Source organism: Hylobates moloch, unplaced genomic scaffold (genome assembly GCF_009828535.3).
Source record: "Hylobates moloch isolate HMO894 unplaced genomic scaffold, HMol_V3 SCAFFOLD_8, whole genome shotgun sequence".
NCBI lineage: Eukaryota > Metazoa > Chordata > Mammalia > Primates > Hylobatidae > Hylobates > Hylobates moloch.
Window position 1 is genome coordinate 9,396,709 of NW_026652283.1, and position 23,631 is coordinate 9,420,339.

The 23,631-nt window shown below is 39.6% G+C and overlaps 1 protein-coding gene and 1 pseudogene across 2 annotated transcripts in view; one reads left to right on the forward strand and one right to left on the reverse strand.

The window, feature by feature from the left end:
• LOC116472665 (oxidized low-density lipoprotein receptor 1) overlaps window positions 1-23,631 on the reverse strand; it is a 100,868-nt gene that overhangs the window by 24,322 nt on the left and 52,915 nt on the right. Inside the window, exons 10-12 of one of the 2 annotated variants that reach the window (XM_032159604.2) lie at window positions 19,947-20,086; window positions 19,508-19,623; window positions 18,747-19,180 (exon numbers count right to left, since the gene is read on the reverse strand). In XM_032159604.2, coding sequence (XP_032015495.1) covers window positions 19,039-19,180; window positions 19,508-19,623; window positions 19,947-20,086 — 398 coding nt within the window. In that variant the 3' untranslated portion in view covers window positions 18,747-19,038. Of the gene's footprint in view, window positions 1-18,746; window positions 19,181-19,507; window positions 19,624-19,946; window positions 20,087-23,631 lie in introns of those variants that run through there. The other variant, XM_032159600.2, reaches the window with a different exon arrangement.
• LOC116472667 (small ribosomal subunit protein eS26-like) lies at window positions 22,751-23,189 on the forward strand (annotated as a pseudogene).

A 23,631-nucleotide genomic window follows, 5' to 3' on the forward strand; every position in this document is an offset into this window, starting at 1 on the left:
TGCATTCCAGCCTGGGCAACAGAGCAAGACTTTGTCTCAAAAAAAAAAAAAAAAAAATACATAGTAGATATCCTATATAATTTTCAAAATATAACAAAGTAATAAGACAGGCATAAGTAATTATTTTAATTTGTAAAAGGTTTGGTATTTATTGTAAATAAATAAGACAATGCTGTGTAAGCTTACCGAAGGCAGACAATTTGATATTTATGAATATACTGAGATAGATTTCTGCTATCAGTATTATAGGATGCTTTACTGAATTTGAATTATTTATAATATTGCTATTGGATTGTATGTTATCTGAGAGTTGAAATACAAATTATCTATCAGCTGTGCTGTTAAAGGAGTAAAAGAACTAGGGAAGATCTGAGACATTTGACTGTTTGCTGGAATATAACATGGACCATTAAATTTGACTGTGTTGTCACTGAAGGTCAGTTTAATAATTATCAAAGCCCTCAGATTTCCTTATGGTCCACATACAAGTCAGATGGATGATACTCCTACTTAATTCTGTGCTTCCCAACTCTGTCAATGCTTAGAACTCCTCACTTCTTATATATATATATGAATAACAATTAAAATATATGCATACGTAAAGAATAATAATTAAAAATATGTCCATATATTTTTAATTTACTTCCAGGAAACGAGTACTCCATCAGTTTTATGGTTTATGGCACCTTTTTACAGGTGTTACCCATCATGGGATGAGGGGGATCATGGAAAAGTGGAGATTAAGAGGATCTGGGAGATAAACACAGATGCAAAGGAAGTACATTTGAAGATATTCATATAAAGATGGAATGTCTTAAATTTGCTCATTTTACTTGTTACATTTTAAAAACTTGAACAGGCCTGGCACGGTGACTCACGCCTGTAATCCTAGCACTTTGGGAGGCCAAAGCGGATGGATCACCTGAGGTCAGGAGTTCAAGACCAGCCTGGTCAACATGGTGAAACCCTGTCTCTACTAAAATACAAAAATTAGCCATGCATGATGGTGGGTGCTTGTAATCCCATCTACTCGGGAGGCTGAGACAGGAGAATCGCTTGAACCCAGGAGATGGTGGTTGCATTGAACCAAGATCACACCACTGCACTCCAGCCTGGATGGCTGAGTGAGACTCTGTCTCAAAAAATAAATAAATAAACAAACAAACAAAAAAACCCTTAAACAATAAATTCAGGAAAGTATACACATTCTGCTAAGCCAGCACAGCCTAAAGTTTACTGTATGAAATACTCTAAGGTAATTGGATATTTGAAATTACATTCGCTTATATACCATCTATTCCCATACCAACTCAAGTTTTCTTTCAGAGCCCCAATAAACCTCAGAAAAACCTTCACAATTAAAAAAAAAAAAACCGCAGAAATGCTGGATGTTACTTTTTATGGTTAGTAAAAGAAGGGCCAAGGCAGGATATGTTCCACAGCATGCTATTGTAACAACAACAACAAAGAATCCAAAGCAATGTTTACCAGTGCAATTAAACCTAATTAACAGGTCCTTTAGATTATTTGACCAATATGCTCTAAGAACTTAAGAATCGACAATCAAGGCCGGGCGCAGTGGCTCACGCTTGTAATCCCAGCACTTTGGGAGGCCGAGGCGGGCGGATCACGAGGTCAGGAGATCGAGACCATGATGAAACCCCGTCTCTACTAAAAATACAAAAAATTAGCCGGGCGCGGTGGCGGGCGCCTGTAGTCCCAGCTACTCGGAGAGGCTGAGGCAGGAGAATGGCGTGAACCCGGGAGGCGGACCTTGCAGTGAGCCGAGATTGCGCCACTGCACTCCAGCCTGGGCGACAGAGCGAGTCTCCGTCTCAAAAAAAAAAAAAAAAAAAAGAATCGACAGTCAAACCCAGAAATATCTATAGGGCCTTAAGAAGATAAAAAAAATTAAACAAATATATGAATAGCTAACATTTCTTGAACTCTTACCAAATTCTAGGCACATTGCGAAGGACTTTATAAACATCATTCCATTAAATCCTCAAATATCTCTGAGGTAGCTATTAGTGGTATTCCTCTTTCAGTTGAGAACTTCAAGGCATTAAGAGGGTACATAACTTGCCTTAGACAACAGAAATGTTCAGCAATTAACTGGGGTTTGAACTCAGTTCAACTTCAGAGCCCTTGTGCTAAACTATCATATTTATTTCTCATTAAAGAAATGCATGCACGAACAATAGTTTACTTACATCAGAAGTCAGTAAATATCTCTGAAAAGGGAGAGAGGGTAACTATTTTGGATTTTGCAGTCCACTTTCAGTCTTTGCTGCATATATTTTTAATAACCCTTTTAAAATGTAAAAATTAGTCTTAGATCACATCATGCACATAACAGCTTTCAGGCCAAGAGCTGAAGTTGTAGCCCTGATTTAAATGATATATTTGGGATCAAAAAGCAGTATATGAACTAATAGAAAGAGTTATCCCCAGGATAGATCAGATCCTGGCAATTGCCTCTGAATCTAAGGTTTAAGAAAAAAATGCACCAGTGTCTATAAAGATTGAAGACAGAAATAGTAAGGGCAAATAGACAATGACTCACAGGCATTGTCAGCTTGGCTAAAGAAGATAGCTCTGTCATCAACTTTGAAATAGAAACTACCAGACACAAAGTCAAGAATCCATCTTTCAGTATTGAAATACAATTTTTTTCCCCGGGGATACTCTCAGTTCAACTTATCTTTGTTCAATGATATCAGTAGCTCTAACAGAAAGAGAAGCTTAAGTACCTAATTACAAAATAGTTATCTTGAACTTTTTCTTATAGCCACAATAGAGTAACAAGGACTCAATTCACCTTCCAAATTAAAACAAACAAAAGAATATACATATATAAAGCAATAGTTTTTAAAACACTGGCTATCAAGTAATCAAGGACGTGATTCCTGAGAGATGGAAAACAAGCAAGGTGAGCTGTATAATCGCCCTAGCTTACCAAGTTTAGAATGTTTCCAGGCCACACACAGGGAAGGGGAACTGAGGATGAGGCTGGTAAACTCCATGGATTAAAGAAATATAAAGTTGAAAACCAGAGAAGAAAAAGGTAAACAGAGTTCAGAGGTGAGTACAAGAGGAGTAGGCTGCATCAAGAAAGAACCTCAGAGATGTACAGAGAATCTTGCTTGAGGACTCAGCAGAGTTCAGATCAAAGCACAAGCGTGAGGAGCTACCAGAGAGTCCAAGGAAAGAAACATTCAAACTGATTAGAGGAAACAGTTCCCAGTGCTCACACACAGAAAGGAACAGTGCCCTTTCCCAACATCAAGGCTGGAAAAGATCGTAGTTCAGTGAGGCTTTGAGTAGGATATTCAGAAAATCTTGCCTTCATAATGGGAAATAAGCCCCAGAATGAGAAATTCTTTATTATTGCCTATCATAAAAGCAATAACAGAAGCGTCACACTGTTTCTATGAAACTTAAACATATCTCTCTTTTTTTTTTTTTTTTTTTTTTTGAGACGGAGTCTCGCTCTGTCGCCCAGGCTGGAGTGCAGTGGCGTGACCTCGGCTCACTGCAAGCTCTGCCTCCTGGGTTCACACCATTCTCCTGCCTCAGCCTCCCGAGTAGCTGGGACTACAGGCGCCTGCCACCGCGCCCGGCTAATTTTTTGTATTTTTTTTTTTTTAGTAGAGACGGTGTTTCACTGTGTTAGCCAGGATGGTCTTGATCTCCTGACCTCGTGATCCGCCCGTCTCGGCCTCCCAAAGTGCTGGGATTACAGGTGTGAGCCACCGCACCTGGCCAAACATATCTCATAATAAAACTCATAGGAACACAAACCTATCTAGTATTGACCAAGGTAAAATGAATAATGTCTGGCTTTCAATCAAAAATCAGCAGGCATGCAAAGAGTTAGAAAAATATGACCCACAATGGGGAGAATAATAATCAAAACCAACTCAGAGGTTAGAATTAGAAGATGTAGACATTAAGATAATTAATGTGTTCAAAACACATTTATATATTTTAAAAGTTATATAGAGATGTAGAAGACAAAAAACACAAAGTACACTTTTAGAAATGTAAATGACAAAAGATAAAATTAAAAATACACTGTAAGGTATTAATGGCAGATTGGACACCCAGAAGGAAAGATTAGTGAACCTGGAGATATAACAAGAGTCACTATTAAAAATGAAGCCCTGAGAGAATATAATTTTAAAAGGAAAGGAAAGAAAGGGAAGAAGAAAGAAAAGTAAAATAAAAGAAGGAAGGCAAGCAAGAAAGAAGGAAAAGAGGCCAGGTGCGGTGGCTCATGCCTGTAATCCCAGCACTTTGGGAGGCCGAGGTGGGTGGATCACGAAGTCAGGAGATCGAGACCATCCTGGCTATCTAGGTGAAACCCCATCTCTACTAATAAATACAAAAAATTAGCCGGGCATAGTGGCAGGCACCTGTAGTACTTGGGAGGCTGAGGCAGGAGAATGGCATGAACCCAGGAGGTGGAGCTTGCAGTAAGCCAAGATCGTGCCACTGCACTCCAGCCTGGGTGACAGAGTGAGACTCTGTCTCAAAAAAAAAAGGAAAAGAGAAGAAGGAGAAAGAACAGAAAGTAATAGGAAAGAAGGCAGGGGGAAGAGAAGCGGAAGGTAAGAGAGGGGAGGGGAGGGGAGGGAAAGGGCAGAGCAGAGCATTAGGTTGCTGGGGGATAATTTCTAGCACCTAATACACGTGTATTAAATCCCTTAACAGTGTGTAGGAGTGGGGTAGAGGTTGGAGCAGAAACAAATTTGAAAAAATAATGCTTAACATTTTCAAAGCTAATGAAAAATGTAAAACAATAGATCCAAAAGCTAAAGAACTCTGAATACAAGAAACAAACAAACAAAAAAACTTCACCAAGGCATATCATAATAAAAAATGCATAAAGCCTATGACAAAATGAAAATAAAATATCTAACAAAAGCATAGATAATTATGTACGGAGAAACAAAGAATGGTAGAATATTTGTCATAAAAAGTAATACAAGTAAGAAGACTGTGGAGTAACATTTTTGAAGTATACAAAAAAATCTGTCAGCCTAGCATTCTATACCCAGTGAAAATATCATTTAAAAGTACAGATGAAATAATGTTTTCAGACATCTTAAATCAGAATTAATCACAAACAGAGTTTCAGTAGAGAAAACATTTAAAAAATTCTTCAGGAGGCCGGGCGCGGTGGCTCACACCTGTAATCCCAGCACTTTGGGAGGCCGAGGCAGGCAGATCACAAGGTCAAGAGATTGAGACCATCCTGGCTAACATGGTGAAACCCCGTCTCTACTAAAAAATACAAAAAATTAGCCAGGCATGGTGGCGGGTGCCTGTAATCCCAGCTACTCGGGAGGCTGAGGCAGGAGAATGGCATGAACCTGGGAGGCGGAGCTTGCAGTGAGCAGAGATCGGCCACTGCACTCCAGTCTGGGCAGCAGAGCGAGACTCCGTCTAAAAAAAAAAAAAAAAAAAAACGCAGAAAAAAAAAACAGGAAAAAGATCAAAGGAGACAAATTGAAAACAAATATCAAGATGACAGACTTAAGTATAATTATATCAGAATTGCATTAAATGTAAACGTTTTAAACACCCGAAAGAAATTGTTAAATGATGTAAAATAGCAAGCCCAAATGTATGTCAGCTAAAAGGAATATACTCTGTTTAAAGACAAAAAAATAGATTAAAAGTAAAAGGATAAAAAAAGATATATCCTGCCAATATTAATCAAAGAAAAGCAGGAGTGGCTGTACTAATTTCAGACTAATAGATTTCAGAACAAATATTACTAACAGGAATAAAAATGTTTACTTGGTTAGAGGTTAGTTCATCAAGAGAGAATGAAAATCCATAATATTTATGCCTTGATTATCAGAGCTTTAAAATATACAAAGCAAAAACCAATAGAACTACAGGAGAAGTAGACAAAATCATAATTATCATCAAAGGTTAGATACTCCTTTTTCAATAATTGATACGATAATAGACAAAAAATATCAGCAAGGATATAACAGACTTGAACCAGACCAGGGATGGTGACTCATGCCTGTAATCCCAGCACTTTGCGAGGTGAGTCGGGTGGATCACCTGAGGTCTGGAGTTCAAGACCAGTCTGGCCAACTTGACGAAACTAAGAATACAAAAATTTGAGGGGCGTGGTGGTGTATGCCTGTAATCTCAGCTACTCGGGAGGCTGAGGCATGGTGGCACATGCCTGTAATCCCAGCTTTGCAGGAGGCTGAGACAGGAGAATCGCTTGAACCCGGGAGGCGGAGGTTGCACCCGCGCCACTGCACTCCAGCCTGGCCGACAGAGACTGAGACATCTTCTCAAAAAATAAATAAATAAATAAATAAAGACGAATCAAATTATTGTCCACATTTATTTGATGTACATTTTAACAACATTCCATCCAACGACAACAGATTACATATTCTTCTTAAGTGTACATGGAAAATTTGCCAAGATAGATCATATTTTTGGCCATAAAATGTCTCAATAAATTTAAGGGTTTAAGTCATTAAAAATGTTTATTCTTACATGGAAACTAAGAGTATAATGATTTCTGGAAAATTCCCAAGTATTTGGAAATTAACGCATTCTAATAATCAATAAATCAAGGAGGAAATTTGAAGGGAAATTAGAAAGTGTTTTGAACTGAATAAATGTGAAAAATCACCATATCAGAATTTGTTGTATACCACCAAAGCAATATTTAAAGGAAAGTTTAAAGCACTGCGTGACTATATAAAAAAGAAGAAATGCCTTAAATCAATGAACTCAGCTTCCATATTAAGAAACAAGAAAAAGAAGAAATTAAAACCCAACTAAGTAGAAAAAAGAAACAATAGCAATCAAAGTAGAAATTAATGAAATCAGAAACAAAAATATATTTTTTGTTTCATTTTTGTTTCACTGAAACAAAGAGCTTTTTTAAAAAGCAATTTCAACTTTTATTCTAAATTCAGTGGGTACATGTGCAGGTTTGTTACGTGGGTAAATTTCATGATGCTGAGGTTTGTAGTGCAGATCATTCTGTCACCTAGGAAGTGAGCATAGTACCCAATAGGTAGTTTTTCAGCCGACATTTCCCTTCCTCCCTCCCTCCCCCTTCTAGTAGTCCCCAGTATCTATTATTCTCATTATTATGTCCATGCGTACTCAATGCTTAGCTCCCACTTACAAGTGAGTACATGCAGTATTTGGTTCACTGTTCCTATGTTAATTCACTTAGGATAATGGCCACCAGCTGCCTCCATGTTGTTGCAAACAACATGATTTCATTCTTTTTATGGCTATCTAGTATTCCATGGTGTGTATGTACCACATTTTCCTCATACAATCCACTGTCAATGGACACCTAGGTTGATTCCATGTCTTTGCTATTGTGAATAGTGCTGTGATGAGCATATGAGTGCATGTGCTTTTTGGTAGAGTGATTTATTTTCCTTTGGATATATATCCAGAAATGAGATTGCCAGATTGAATCATAGTTCTGTTTTAAGTTCTTTCAGAAATCTCCAAACTGCTTTTTATAGTGGCTGAACTAATTTACATTCCCACCAACAGGGTATAAGCGTTCTCTTTTCTCTGCAGCCTTGCCACCATCTGTTGCTTTATGACTATTTAATAATAGCCATTCTGACTGGTGAGAGATGATGTCTCATTGTGGTTTTAATTTGCATTTCTCTAATGATTAGTGATGATGATCATTTTTTCATATGTTTGTAGGCCGCTTGTATGTCCTCTTTTGTGAAGTGTCTGTTCATGTCCTTTGCCTCTTTTTAATGGGGTTATTTGTTTATTGCTTGCTGATTTGTTTAAGCTGCTGCTTCTTTTTTTTTTTTTTTTTTTTTTTTGAGACGGAGTTTCGCTTTTGTTGCCCAGGCTGGAATGCAACGGTGCAATCTCGGTTCACTGCAGTCTCTACCTCCCAGGTTCAACTGATTCTCCTGCCTCAGCCTCCCGAGTAGCTGGGACTACAGGCGCGTGCCACCACACCTGGCTAATTTTTGTATTTTTAGTAGAGATGGGGGTTTCACCATGTTGGCCAGGTTGGTCTCGAACTTCTGACCTCAGCTGATCCACCCACCTTGGCCTCCCAAATTGCTGGGATTACAGGTGTGAGCCACCACGCCTGGCCTAAATTTCTTATAGATTCTGGATTATTACACCTTTGTCAGATGCATACTTTACTAACATTTTCTCGTATTCTGTAGATTGTCTAATTTCTCTATTGATAGTTTCTTTTGCTATGCAAACCTCTTTAGTTTAATTAGGTCCTATTGTTGATTATTGTTTTTGTTGCAATTGCTTTTAAAGATTTAGCCATAAATTATCTGCCATAGCTGATGTTGAGTAGGGTATTTCCTCGATTTATTTCTAGAATGTTATAGTTTGAGGTCTTAAATCTTTAATCCATCTTGAATTAATTTTTATGTATGATGAAAGGTAGGATTTCACCAGTTTCAATCTTCTGCATATGGCTAGCCAGTATATTCCAGCACCTTTTATAGAACAGGGAGTCCTTTCCTATTGGTCGTTTTTGTCAACTTTGTCAAAGAACAAATAATTGTAGGTGTGCAACTTTGTTTCTGGGTTCTCCATTCTGTTCCCTCAGTCTGTGTCTGTTTTTGTACTATCATGCTCTTTGGGTTACTGTAGCCTTATAGTATAGTTTGAAGTTGGGTAACATGATGCCTCCAGTTTTGTTCTTTTTGTTTTGGATTGTTTTGACTATTCAGGCTCTTTTTTGGTTCTATATGAATCTTAGGATTTTTTTTTTCTAATTCTGTGAAAAATGATACTTGTAATTTGGTGATAATAGCGTTGAATCTGTACATTGCTTTGGGCAGTGTGCCATTTTAACAGTATTGATCCTTCCAATCCATGGGCATGACATGTTTTTCCGTTTATTTGTATTGGCTCTGATTTCTTTCAGCAGTGTTTTGTAGTTCTCCTTGCAGAGATCTTTCACATCCTTGTTTGGTTGTACTCCCAATAATCATTTTATTTGTGGTTATTATAAGTGGGATTATGTTCATAATTTGGCTGTCAGCTAGAATGTTACTGTTGTTTAGAAATGCTACTAATTTGTGTACACTGATTTTGTATCCTGAAACTTTGTTAACATCATTTATCAGTTTTAGGAGCATGTTGGCGAAGTCTTTAGAGTTTTCTAGGTATAGAATCTTGTTGTCAGTGAAGGGAGATAGTCTGACTTCTTTTCCTATTTGGATACCTTTTATGTCTTTCTCTTGTCTGATTGCTCTGGCTAGGATTTTTGGTACTGTGTTGAATAGGAGTGGTGAAAGTGGACATCCTTATCTTGTTCCAGTTCTCAAGGGAAATTTTTCCAGCTTTTGCCCATTCAATATAATGTTGTCTGTGGGTTTTTCATAAACGACTCATTATTTTGAGGTTATCTTTCTTTAATGCCTAGTTTGTTGAGGTTTTTTTTTTTAACCATAAGAAGAGGTTGGATTTTATTGAAAGTTTTTTCCGCCGGGCGCGGTGGCTCACGCTTGTAATCCTAGCACTTTGGGAGGCCGAGGCGGGCGGATCACGAGGTCAGGAGATCGAGACCACGGTGAAACCCCGTCTCTACTAAAAATACAAAAAATTAGCCGGGCATGGTGGCGGGCGCCTGTAGTCCCAGCTACTCGGAGAGGCTGAGGCAGGAGAATGGCGTGAACCCGGGAGGCGGAGCTTGCAGTGAGCCGAGATTGCGCCACTGCACTCCAGCCTGGGCGACAGAGCGAGACTCCGTCTCAAAAAAAAAAAGAAAGTTTTTTCCATGTCTATTGAGATGATCATGATTTTTATTTTAAATTTTGTTTATGTGGTGAGTCACCTATATTGATTTGCATATGTCAAACCAACCTTGAATCATAGATATAGCCTACTTCATTGTGGTTAATTAACTTTTTTTTGTATTATTAATTTTTATTCTTTTTAGAGACAGGCCTCGCTATGTTGCCCAGGCTGGTCTCGAGCTCCTGAGCTCAAGCAATACTCCTGTTTCAGACTCCCAAAGTGCTGGAATTACAGGCATGAGCCACTACACCCAACTGATTGTGGTGAATTAACTTTTTGATCTGCTACTGGATTTGGTTTGCTGGTGTTTTGCTGAGGATTTTTGCATCTATGCTTATTGAGGATGTTGGCCTCAAATTTTCTTTTTTTGTTGTGTCCGAATGATACTGGCTTCATAGAATGAGTTAGGGAGGAGCCCCTCCTCAATTCTTTGTAATAATTTCAGTAGAATTGGTACTACTTCTTCTTTGTCCATCTGCTATAATTCAGCTCTGAAGCCATCTGGTTCAGGACTTTTGTTGGTTGGTAGATTTCTTATTATTGTTTCAATTTTGGAATTTGTTTTTGGTCTGTTCAGGTTTTTGCTTTCTTCCTGGTTCAATCTTGGGAAGTTGTATGTTTCCAGGAATTTATCCATTTCCTCTAGATTTTTAATTTGCATAGAGGTTTTCATAATGGTCTCTTAGGATCCTTTGTATTTCTGAGGAATTGGTTGTAATGTCATCTTTGTAATTTCTGATTGTGCTTATTCAGATCTTTTTTTTATTAACCTACCTTATGACCTATCAGTCAAGATTATTCTTTCAAAGAACCAGCTCTTGGTTTCATTGATCGTTCATATAGTGTTTTGCAACTCAATTTCATTCAGTTCCTCTTTGATTGTATTTTTATTTTTTATTTTATTTCATTTTTTTGAGACAGAGTCTCACTGTGTCACTGAGGCCAGAGTGCAGTGGCACAATCTCAGCTCACTGCGACCTCCACCTCCTGGGTTCAAGAGATTATAATGACTCAGCCTCCCGAGTAGCTGGGATTACAGGCACCCACCACTACACCATAAACAAATTTTTTTTTTTGAGACAGAATCTCATTCTGTCACCCAGGCTGGAGTGCAGTGGCACGATCTTGGCTCACTGCAGCTTCCGCCTCCTGGGTTCAAATGAGTCTCCTGCCTCAGCATCCTGAGTAGCTGGGACTGCAGGCAGACGCCACCATGTTCAGCTAATTTTTGTAGTTTTTAGTAGACACAGGGTTTCACCATGATGGCCAGGCTGGTTGTGAACTCCTGACCTGAAGTGATCCGCCCACCTCGACCTCCCAAAATGCTGTGATTGCAGGCGTGAGCCACTGTGCCTGGCCTAGAGTTAGTATTGACATGTGACATGGATCCTGTCGTCATGTTCTTAGCTGGTGACTTTGTAGTTTCTATTGCATAGTTGCTTTATATTGTTGGTTGGCTATGTGGTTAAATGTATTTTTGTGATAGCAGGTATCATTCTTTCATTTCCATCTTTATAGCTCTCCTATAAAGACGTCTTGTAAGGCTAGTCTAGTGGTAACAAATTCCCTTAAGCATTTGCTTGTCTGAGACATTTATTTCCCCTTCACCAGTCAAGCTTAGTTTATCAGGACGTACATTTTTTGGCTGGAATTCCTTTTCTTTAAGAGCACTGAAAATAGGCGCCAACTCTTCTGGCTTGTAAGGTGTTTGCTTAGAGGTCTGCTACTAGACTGATGGTCCTCCTTTTGTAAGTGACCTGACCCTTCTCTCTAGATGCCTTTACATTTTTTCTTTTGCATTGACCTTGATGAATCTGGTAACTATGTGCCTTGGGAATGCTTGTTGTGTCTAGTATCTCATGGGGGTTATCTGTACTTCTTTTTTTTTGAGACAGAGTTTCGCTCTTGTTGCCCAGGCTGGAGTGCAATGGCGCAATCTTGGCTCACTGCAACCTCTGCCTCCCAGGTTCAAGCGATTCTCCTGCCTCAGCCTCCCAAGTAGCTGGGATTACAGGCATGCACCACCATGCCCAGGTAATTTTTGCATTTTTAATACAGGTGGGTTTGCCATGTTGGCCAGGCTGGTCTTGAGCTCCTGACCTCAAGTGATCTACCTGCCTTGACCTTCCAAGTGCTGGGATTCAGGCGTGAGCCACCATGCCAGGCTTTGTATTTCTTAAATTTGTGTATTAACATCTGTAGTGAGAGTGGAGAGATTGTCATGGATCGTTTCCTCAAATATATTTTCCAAATAGCTTACTCTCTTTCCTCTCTCAGGAATACCAATGAGTTATAGGTTTGGTCTCTTTATATAATTCCATATTTCTCTGGGCTTTTGTCCATTTTTTCAAAATTATTTCTTCTTTATTTTTGTCTGACTGAGTTGATTCAAAGAACCAGTCTTTGAATTTCTTCACAGCTTGGTCTATTCTGCTATTAATGCTTCCAAATGTATTATGAAATTCTTGTAGTAAATTTGTCAATTCCAGAAGTTCAGTATGGCTCTTTCTTGAAATGATTTTTTTCAGGCTGGGTGTGATGGTTCACGCCTGTAATCCCAGCACTTTGGAAGGCCAACGCAGGTGGATCGCTTGTGGTCAGGAGTTCAAGACCAGCCTGGCCAACATGGTGAAACCCTGTCTCTACCAAAAAATACAAACAATTAGCCAGGCCTGGTTGCATTCTCCTATAATCCTAGCTACTTGGGAGGCTGAAACAGGAGAATCGCTTTAACCTGGAAGGTGTAGGTCGCAGTGAGCTGAGATCGTGCCACTGTACTCCAGCCTGGGTGACAGAGCGAGACTCCATCTCAAAAAAAAAAAAGTTTTTTTTATCTTTCAGCTCTTGGATCATTTTACTGGATTCCTTGGACTGGGTTTCAACAGCTTTCTGAGTCTCAGCGAGCTTCCCTTCCATCTAGGTTCTAATTTCTGTGTCTGTCATTTCATTCTTGTTAAGAGCCATTTCTGGGGAGCTAGTGTGCTCATTTGGAGGTAAGGGGACACTGTTACTTTTTAATTGGCAAAATTCTTTCTCTTCTGAGAGGGCTGGTATTCCTTTAACTGTGGTGTAAGTTGAATATAGTCATTTGCTTCATTTATGAGTGCTGTCAGAGGGCCAAGGCTCTGTACAAGATCTTTGCGGCTGGATTCTTGCCCTGAGTTTCACAGACCAATATTTAATATATTGGCAGAATATTTTTGGTGTAATTTGGGCTATCATCCAGCAGATGGCGTATAAGAGTAACGGCCAGCGCTGCGGGTCTTTTTTTACGTTTCAGAGAGTTCGCAGCAATGTCCTGTGGTGTGGCCCAGCGCGGGGAGGTGACCCCACCAGCTCAGCTCTCAAGCCTTCAGAGAGTCCCCTCCAGTCACTATCGTCATGCCCGCATGTCCTTTGCTACGTTGTCAGGGCTGGGCAGCTACCTCAGGCAGAGACCCATGGCTGGCAGACCTTCGCGCCTGCCCCTGATCTGGGCATATCACTCCCTCGGTTTTCTGAGACTCGGGACTCCTTGCCCGCTGGAGCGCAGGCCATGAATCTGGTCTCCGCACTGCGGCGCTGCACGCCGCAGCCCAGGGCTTTGGCCCCAGCCGGCACATCCGCCATCCTGCACCCCAGGCTCCGGCATGGGCCGCGACGGGGAATTGGAAGTGCTCCCAAGCGGCTGGGAAAGAGCTCAGTCAGGCATGTCGGCCTGCAAAGCACCCAGGATGGGCAGTGGAGGCCGCACCGTTCACACGCTCCTAGAGCTGCCAGTCAGAGGACTTGAGAGGGACTGGAGGGCAGGAGGTCCTGCGGAACAGAAGTGCCTCAGTCCGAAGAGAAAGTCGACCATGCTTTTCTCTTTGCAGGGCAGTCAGTGGGGTTAGAGTTATTCGGAAGAAGACGGGGAACCTTGGGGGATGGGTGCGTATGGCCATGTTCCACTGGAATTGCCCCCAACGCAAAACAAACAAACAAACAAACAAACCACAACAACAAAACCGGGCTCTATGCAGGCTGGAGTTCTGCCTCTGCCTGCTTGTAGGGCATATCTCCATGCCATTCAAATGTTTATGGGGAGTGTAGGATCTCTTGTGGCTGGAATCCTACAGGTCCACAGCAGAGTGGGCTGCCTTGCCAAGGGTTATTCAAGACCAGGAACTGGCCCTGGTGTTCCAGAACCTGAACAGGGTTCCCAGTCTCCCTTTCTGTCAGCAGGAGTGTGCTTCCTGTCTGCGTCTATTTGGCCATCTTGTCTCTGTTGACCAAATAGCTTTTTTGAGAAGAAAAGTGAAATTGATAAACTGCAGCCTGGGAGACAAAGCAAGTCTCCATCTCAAGAAAAAAAAGAAAAAAAAGAAACTGAATCTGTAGTTAAAAACCTTACTACAAAGAAAACCCTATGCCAGATGACTTCAGGGGTAAATTGTATCAAACATTTAATGAAGAAATAGTACTAATTCTAAACCAAATCTTCCAGAAAAAATGACATTGAGAAATATTTATCTGATATTCAAATATGGCAAAGTCATAAAAAGAAAAGAAAACTATGTTTAAAAATACTGGCCATGGCCGGACACGGTGGCTCACACCTGTAATCCCAGCACTTTGGGGGCCTAGGCAGGCAGATCACCTGAGGTCAGGAGTTTGAGACCAGCCTGGCCAACATGGTGAAACCCTATCTCTACTAAAAATGCAAAAATTTGCTGAGTGTGGTGGTGGGCGCCTATAATCCCAGCTACTCAGGAGGCTGAGGCAGGAGAATCGCTTGAACCCGGGAGGCAGAGGTTGCAGTGAGCCAAGATCGCACCATTGCACTCCAGCCTGGGTGACAGAGCAAAACTCCACCTCAAAAAAAAAAAAAAAATACTGGCCAGGCATAGTGGGTCACACCTGTAATCCCAGCACTTTGAGAGACCGAGGCAGGAGGATCACTTGAACCCGGGATTTCAAGACCAGCCAGGGCAACATAGGAAGAGCCTGTCTCTCTCTCTCTCAAATTAAAATAATTAGCTGGGGATGATGGTGCATGCCTGTGGTCACTGTTGTCCCAGCTACTTTGGAGGCTGAGGCAGGAGGATCACTTCAGCCTGGGAGGTCAAAACTTCAGTGACCTGTGGTCATGCCACTGCAGTCCAGCCTGGGCAACAGAGTAAGACTCTACCTCTAAAAAATCAGAACAAAACGAACAGAAACAAAAAACCCATAAATATAGTTGCAAACATTCTAAGCCAAATTTTAACAGAAATAACCCATAATATAATACATATAACAGATATAATCCATTAATATAATGCAATCCTAAATTGTTTTAACCTTATATAATTAATGAGTGTAATTCACGTTAAAAGACTAGAAATTTTTAACCTAAAAAAAACAAAGACTAGACATTTGTAAAATAAAAATGTATATATAATCATCTCAATAAATGTAGAAAAATATTAGACAAAATTAACACCTATTCCTGATCAATCCTCTAAGAATGCAAGGAACAAAAGGGAACTTCCTAAAACTGATTAAGGACGTCTATGAAACATCTACAGTTTACACCATACTTAGTGTTGCAACACTGAATGATCTCTTCTCAAGATCGATTTCAAAATAAGGATATTGTTCTCACTACTTTTATTTCGCATTGAACGGGAGGTTCAGGCAAGGAAAGGAAATAAAAGCATTGGAAAGGAAAAAATAAAAGCGCTTCTGCTGGCACACAGAATGATTATTTACGTAGAAAATCTGATGAAATCTACAAAAAATGTTACTAGAAGAAAGAAAGAAGTTTATCAAGGTTTCAGAATATAAGGTGAATATTTAAAAGTCTATTATATTTCTCCATACTAGCAATAAACACTTGGAAATTAAAATTATCAATGATAATTCCCATATACAGTAGCATCAAAACTATGAAATATATATGGCAAGCTAACAAAATATGTAAAAATGTCTATAAGAGAAAACTGCAAAACATTGCTCAGAGAAATTTTAAAATACCTAAATAAATGCAGAGACATACTTTACTCAAGAGTCAGAAAAATCAATATTTTTAAGGTTTCAATTCTGCCCAAATCGATTTGTAGATTCAGTGTAATCACAATCAGAATTCCAAAAGAGTTTTTGTAGAAATTAATGAGCCAATTCAAAAATCAATATGGAAAATATAGTGACATAGCTCAGCCAAAGTAACTTTGAAAAAGAAAAATAAATTTGAAGGACTGTCATTGCATGATTTTAAGATTTATTATAAAACTACAGTGTTCAAAATAATGTGGTGGTGGTGTAAAAATACACAAATACAAAAATACAACAATCAATGGAATAAAATAGAACGTTTAGAAATAATCCGATGCATATACAGACAACTGATTGGTGAAAAAGGTGCAAAAGCAATTCAGTAAATAAAAATAGTCTTTTCGACAAATGTAACTCACAATTAACCCCAAATAAATCATAGACCTCAATGTAAAACCTGAAGCTATAAAATGTCTAGAAAAAAAAAATAGGAGAAAATTTTTGTGACCTTCAATTAGTCAATGAGTTCTTACAAACCGCAGCAGAAATATAAAAATGAACTTCATTAAAATAAAAAAACTTCTGTTTTATGAGTATATTGTTCAAAGAATGAAAAGACAGGCTGGACGGTGGCTCACACCTGTAATCCTAGCACTTCGGGAGGCCAAGGCAGGCAGATCACTTGAGGTCAGGAGTTCAAAACCAGCCTGGCCAACATGGTGAAACCCCATCTCTACTAAAAATACAAAAAATTAGCCAGGCATGGTGGTGGGCACCTGTAATCCCAGCTACTTGGGAGGCTGAGGCAGAAGAATCACTTGAACCTGGGAGGTGGAAGTTGCAGTGAGCCGGGATTGCACTACTCCAGCCTGGGCAACAGAGTGAGACTCCGTCTCAAAAAAAAAAAAAAAAAGAAAAGACAAGAAAAACATTTCAAGATGAATATCTGATAAAAGGTTTTTATCCCAAATATATAAAGTTCTGAAACTCAACAGTAAGAAAAATAAATGAAGTAAAAATTCTCAAAAGATGTGTATAGTTACTTTATCAAAGTTACCTAATACAGATGGTAAATAAGCTTATAAAAATTTGCCTGGGGCGGTGGCTCATGCCTGTAATCCCAGCACTTTCAGAGGCTGAGGTGGGTGGATTACCTGAGGTCAGGAGTTTGAGAACAGTCTGGCCAACATGGTGAAACCCCATCTCTGCTAAAAATACAAAAATTAGCTGGGAGCGGTAGCGGGCGCCTGTAATCCCAGCTACTTGGGAGGCTGAGGCAGGAGAATCGCTTGAACTCAGGAGGCAGAGGTTGCAGTGAGCTGAGATTGTGCCACTGAACTCCAGCCTGAGCAACAAGAGCGAAACTCTGTCTCAAAAACAAACCAACAAACAGAAATTTGTAGGATACACAAATTAAAACTATGAGGATATACCATTCGATATCTACTAGAATCATTAAAACTATAAGACGAACCATATCAAATTCTGGCATGGATGAGGTGGAACTGGAGCACTCATAAACTGCTGGTAGGAATGTAAAATGGTACAACTTTGGAAAAAAGTTTGTCAGTTTCCTAAATAGTTAATCATACACCTACTGTGTGATCCAGACATTATACTCCTAAGTATTTACCCAAGAGAAAAGAAATCCTATGTTCATACAGACTTGTACACAAATGTTCACAGCAGCTTTATTTGTAATATCCCAAAACTAAAACAACCCAAATGTCATCAACAAGTAAATGGGTAAACGAATTGTGGTATATCCATACAAGGGAATATTCAACATTTAAAAGAATGAATTCATACGAGCATCAAGATGGAGACATATGAATCTCAAAATAATTATGCAAAGTGAAAGAAGCCAGACCAAAAAAAAGACATACTGTATGATTCCATTCACAGAAAACTCTACAAAATGCAAAATGAAAGCCAATTGGTGGTTTTCTGGGGAGGAGTCATCGGGAGGGGCATTGTGACACTTTGAGGGATGATGGATACGTTCACTCTTAATTGTAGTATGCATGTTCTCCACAAAGTGTGAAAACTTATCAAATAGTACGCTTTAAATATGTTCAGTTTATTTTGTGTTAATTATATCTCAATAAAGCTTTTAACAAAGGCAAACATCTCTTGCCCACATAAGGATGATACAGCTCTTAAAAAAAAAGATTCCTGCTAGATTATGTGCAGCAAAATAAAAAGGCTTCCTTTAAAGTAGAATAGCCTGTGAAGAGTGGGTGGAAATAGAAGCCTAAAAATAGAAGATATATTTCTAATTCCATCTGTTTCTATTCAGCAATATTTGCATACCTGGCTCAGTTTGTTCTAGATTGAGTGTCTTCATTTTTTTCGTCTTGTATGTTTCGGAATTATAGCATAGCAAAACAGAGTTGAGAAGAGGTCATCTACAAAATGTATGTTCTTTAGGGAAAGAAATTCTATTCTTACCTCTGGGCCACACATCCCATGATTCTAGCAAGAACTGTTGTGAAGGGTTAAAGCTATTAATCTGTTCTCTGGTAGAAAAAAATGAAGAAATAATAACTGATTCAGGAAGTGGCAACAGGTTGTGGATTAGCTCACAGAAAAGACCACTCACTAATTACTTTCTTGGGCTCCCCACTTGTCCCAAAATGTGTGTGTGCGTGTGTGTGTGTGTGTGTGCGTGTGTGTGTGTGTGTCTGTAAGTAGTAGAGTCTGGAGATGGACCACAGTTTAAAAACCAAGGATTGATATCTTTTAAAGTTAAGAACATGAGTTTCTTGATTTCGGGATGGCCTCTGTCCCTCTTTGTTTCTTCATGTGCACTTTTTCCCAGACATATTTCCCCTTTTTGCTCCCTGCCTGCACTTGAGCAAGTTCTCCATGTTGTTTTTAATACAATTTTAGGAGTGTGAGGGGAAGGTGATAATGAGGTAAAGCAGACTGAGTTCAGAGGGTTTTCAAGCTTGAAGAGGAGTCAAATTTTAAAATAAAAAGGGAAAAATGGACTTCAGGCTGGCAGGGAAGCTTGGGACAAGCTAGGTGAAATAATACAGATAGCTAGAATTAAAAATGTTGACATAAAGGTGCCAGGCACCTGGAGCCCCAGTTTCTGCAAAGGAGTTCTGCAGCCAGCTAAATGACAGTTTTCTGGGCTCTCATGTTTGGCACCCAAGTGACAAAGAATAGCTTAAATTCCAGAACAAAACTCAAAGACTTTTTTCTTTTCTTCCAGAGCCTTCAAATTCACTGTGCTCTTAGGTTTGCCTTCTTCTGACATATACTGAAGGCAGCTAAAATGCAGTTTTCCGCATAAACAGCTCCTCGTTGTATATATGCACAGGTACCTGAAGGGTATGTCTGGGAAACAGCACCTCGGACTCTAAATCTGCAGTCAGGAAAAAACAAACCGAACAAACAAACAAAAAAAAACTTAGTTTACTGCCACCTGGTTTCAGAAACTTAGCTTTTGAAACTTTTTGTCTTAAAGCCTCCAATCAGTAATAAATGCGGGAAGGAAAACCCAAGAAAAGGTCTGAATGGTTAATGAGTAAATCTTTTTGTGAAACAGGTAAGGAAGGAGACTGAGAAACTCCCCCAAGCTCCTCTCTGGCAAGAAGAGGACATTGGTGGAATGCCGGCAGTGACTTCACTAGCAGGTTCAGCAAAGAATAGAAACTGACAAGAGAGGCATCAAAAAGAATGGGAAACTTACAAGTGGGGTATCAAAGGAGAACCGTCCTCCCAGAGCCATGGGTAGCTGGGGTTCCTCCGAGACAGCCCCATCCAGAATGGAAAACTGGAATAGGAAATTGCTTGCTGGATGAAGTCCTGTGGGGAGTAATGTTTCTGAGTTTGTGGAATCCACATGGTGGTTTTAGAATCTGAAAGTCAGTTCGTGTTAGATCCACAAAACTAACGAACCAAAAGGGATCTTTGACATCTCCTTGACTGTTTTATGGAAACACTTACTGAAGGCTAGAGATACTACAGAGCCTGTCCGTCCAAGGTCATACACAAAATTGGTGACCAGATTAAGCTAAAACAACAGACATTTTGGCTCTCAAACAAGAATTCCCCCAGTGACAGTTTAAACCAGATTAATTTCCCTGTCAACCAATACTCCAGCTCAACAAATATCCATAAACACTCACCAGATCAGCTGTACTATTAATTTTCAGCAACTTAGCATCCAAAGACAAGCACTTCTCTTGGCTTTTTTCCCAGTTAAATGAGCCCGAAGAAAATAGGTAACAGTTTTCTTCATGCCAGATCCAGTCTTGCGGACAAGGAGCTGGGAAGGGTAGTATATCTAATCAGTTATGTTTGTGTAAAAGCAGTTCTGCAGTTCTTAAATCAATTATCCCCTTAGTCCTCTCACGTGCATACTATTTATTTTTGTTCTTGTTTTTGTTTTTGTATTTTTAGTAGAGATGGGGTTTCACCATGTAGGCCAAGCCTCCCAAAGTAGTGGGATTATAGTTGTGAGACACCACGCCCTGCCCACACTACTTCTTAAGTAAAATTTTATCCAGCTTCTGCAAATACCTAAATAGCCTCAGAGTCCTTATTTCTTCATTTTTTGAAAAAAAGAAAAAAAAGAAAGAAAGCATACTGATTTTAGCAACCTAAATGTACTTCTCATTTAGCATTTTCACTTCCCCTGATGAAAAGCAAGTTAAGCTAGCATGTAATTTTAGAAACTGATCTATTTTTTAAAGTTGTGTTTGAAATAAAGAAAGTGAGGGTTGGGGGAATAAATATTTAATAGCCATTCTGCTATTTTTAAAAAGTAATGCTATGCATTTTAAAACTTCATATCTTTGAATAATGAATCTAGGCTTAAATACTATACTATGTGTCTTGCTTTCAGACATGTGTGGTCTAATACAGTAGCCATATGTGATTCTTGAGTACTAGAAATATAGCTAGTTTACATTTCTTAAAACAAATTATTTTAATTGAAACAGCGTCTTGCTATGTTGTCCAGGCTGGTCTTGAACTCCTGGCCTCAAGCAATCCTCCTGCCTCAGCCTCCCAAAGTGCTGGAATTACAGGCATGACCCACCACACCCAGCTAGTTTGCATTAAGATGTACTATAAGTGTAAAACACACAAATGATTTTGAAAACTTAATTTGAAAAAAAACAAAAGAATGTAAAATAGCCCATTAAAAATGTTTATACTGATTAGTATTGAAATAATATTTCAAATATCTTGGGTTAAATAAAATGTGTTTCTAAAATTAATTTTATCTGCTTCCTTTTCATTTTTATGTGGCTACTAGTAAATTTTTTTTTTTTTTTTTGAGATGAGTCTCGCTCTGTCGCCCAGGCTGGAGTGCAGTGGTGTGATCTCGGCTCACTGCAACCTCCGCCTCCCGCGTTCAAGCAATTCTCTGCCTCAGCCTCCTGAGTGGCTGGGATTACAGGTGCCCACCACCATGCCCAGCTAATTTTTTTGCATTTTTAGTAGAGATGGGGTTTCACCATCTTGGCCAGGCTGGTCTTGAACTCCTGATCTTGTGATCCACCCACCTAGGCCTCCCAAAGTGCTGGATTACAGGCGTGAGCCACTGCGCCCGGCCCTAGAAATTTTAATGATACATATGTAACACATACTGTATTTCTTTTGTACAGAGTTGTTCTGGGGAAAATAGTATATTAATATAAAGCAAGGATCTCAATTTAAATAGGATTTTAGAAAATAAGGAGATTTTCAGTAGCAAAATTCACAGGGAGTCCACCAAACCAAAAACAGGACTTAGACAATAGGCAAAATATACCAATGTCTACATGTTTATGGATGCTTTCAGGAACCCTCAAATCATCACTATCATCACCATCATCATCATCATCTCTTCTATCTCCTTAAGGGGAAACAAAGTACTCTGGTCTACACTACAACCAAAAAGTGAAAAATTAAAATCTTTGAGAAAGGCAGCATTTTAATTTCATTCTCACTGTGGCATAAAACCACTAAATAAATGTGTAAGAGTAGGCTTTATCAGAGAGGAGAAAATAGGAGGGACTGAAAAACAAAAGAAAAAAGTGACTGAGAAAGAGCATGCAAAGCACTAAGTTGATTTTTCACCAAATTGACACTTAGAAAAAGAGACCAAGTTGAAAGCAGTCAATGCAAGCTTCTTACTTCTTAGTTTGCCTAACCCCATCATATTATGTAAATATAAATATATGTACGTTTTTGGCTGGAGTGGTGGCTTATGCCTATAATCCCACCACTTTGGGAGGCTGAGGTGGGTGGATCGCTTGAGGCCAGGAGTTCCAGACCAGCCTGTGCAACACGGCGAAACCCCATTTCCACAAAAAACAAAAATTCACCGGGCATGGTGGTGTGCGCCTGTCGTCTCAGCTACTTAGGAGACTGAGGTGGAAGGATCACTTGAACCTAGGAGGCAGGGGTGGCAGTGAGCTGAGATCATGCCACTGCACTCTAACCTGGGTGACAGAGCAAGACTCTGTCTCAAAAAATATATTTAGATGTATATAAGTTTTTGTGGACTAAAAAGACAGTCTGGGCAAGTTTTCCCAGTTATGACAAAGTAAGAAGGACACATTACAAAATGTAGTATTTAAACTTACTGCATTTCTTGTGTGTGTGTGTGTGTGTGTGTACACAAAAATAAACATAGTAAGTGATATTTGTGTTTGTTAAATTATATAACAAATACGAATATCACTTACTATGTTTATTTTTTATGTAATTTAACAAATGCAAATATCACTCACTATGTGCCAGAAACTGTTGGAAGTACTGTACAGATATTAACTCATTTAATCCTCATAGTATCTCTATGAGATAGGTTCCAGTCATTTTCTTCATTTGACAAATAGAGGCGAATCTGGACCTAGACAATGTAACTCTAGAGTCTGGGTGTTTCACCACTATAACATACTACCTTTCAAACTTCTAAGTTAAAACCATTTGAGGGCTCTCTCCGGTCCGTGCCTCCAAAATGACAAAGAAAAGAAGGAACAATGGTCGTGCCAAAAAGGGCCGCGGCCACGTGCAGCCTATTCGCTGCACTAACTGTGCCCGATGCGTGCCCAAGGACAAGGCCATTAAGAAATTCGTCATTTGAAACATAGTGGAGGCCGCAGCAGTCAGGGACATTTCTGAAGCGAGCGTCTTCGATGCCTATGTGCTTCCCAAGCTGTATGTGAAGCTACATTACTGCGTGAGTTGTGCAATTCACAGCAAAGTAGTCAGGAATCGATCTCGTGAAGCCCGCAAGGACCGAACACCCCCACCCCGATTTAGACCTGCGGGTGCTGCCCCACGTCCCCCACCAAAGCCCATGTAAGGAGCTGAGTTCTTAAAGACTGAAGACAGACTATTCTCTGGAGAAAAATAAAATGGAAATTGTACTTAAAAAAAAAAAAAAAAACCATTTGAGGAAGTGTTTCTCGGTGCCGCTCTCAAGACATTTTGATACAGAATCTTGAGGTAAATCTGTAATCTGCCACTTTTAACAATCTATTTACATACAGTAAAGCTTGAGAATCACCACAAATTCCATTGCTAAATGTAAAGTCTGTTCCTGCAAAGGCCCTGCATCTCACTAGCTCGTTGGCCTAAAGCAAAACATATGATAACCTCTCAGCATCTCTCCCCGCTCATATGTACATTGAAGACCACAGACTTTTTAGTAAAAAAGATAAAACTTGCCTCAAACTGGAAAAACCTGGCTTTTTTTTTCTTTATGTGGTATTTTAGTATTACTTTTTAAAGACTTCTCAAAGCTCTTTGGTGGGCCGGGCATAGTGGCTCACGCCTGTAATCCCAGCACTTTAGGAGGCCGAGGTGGGTGGATCACGA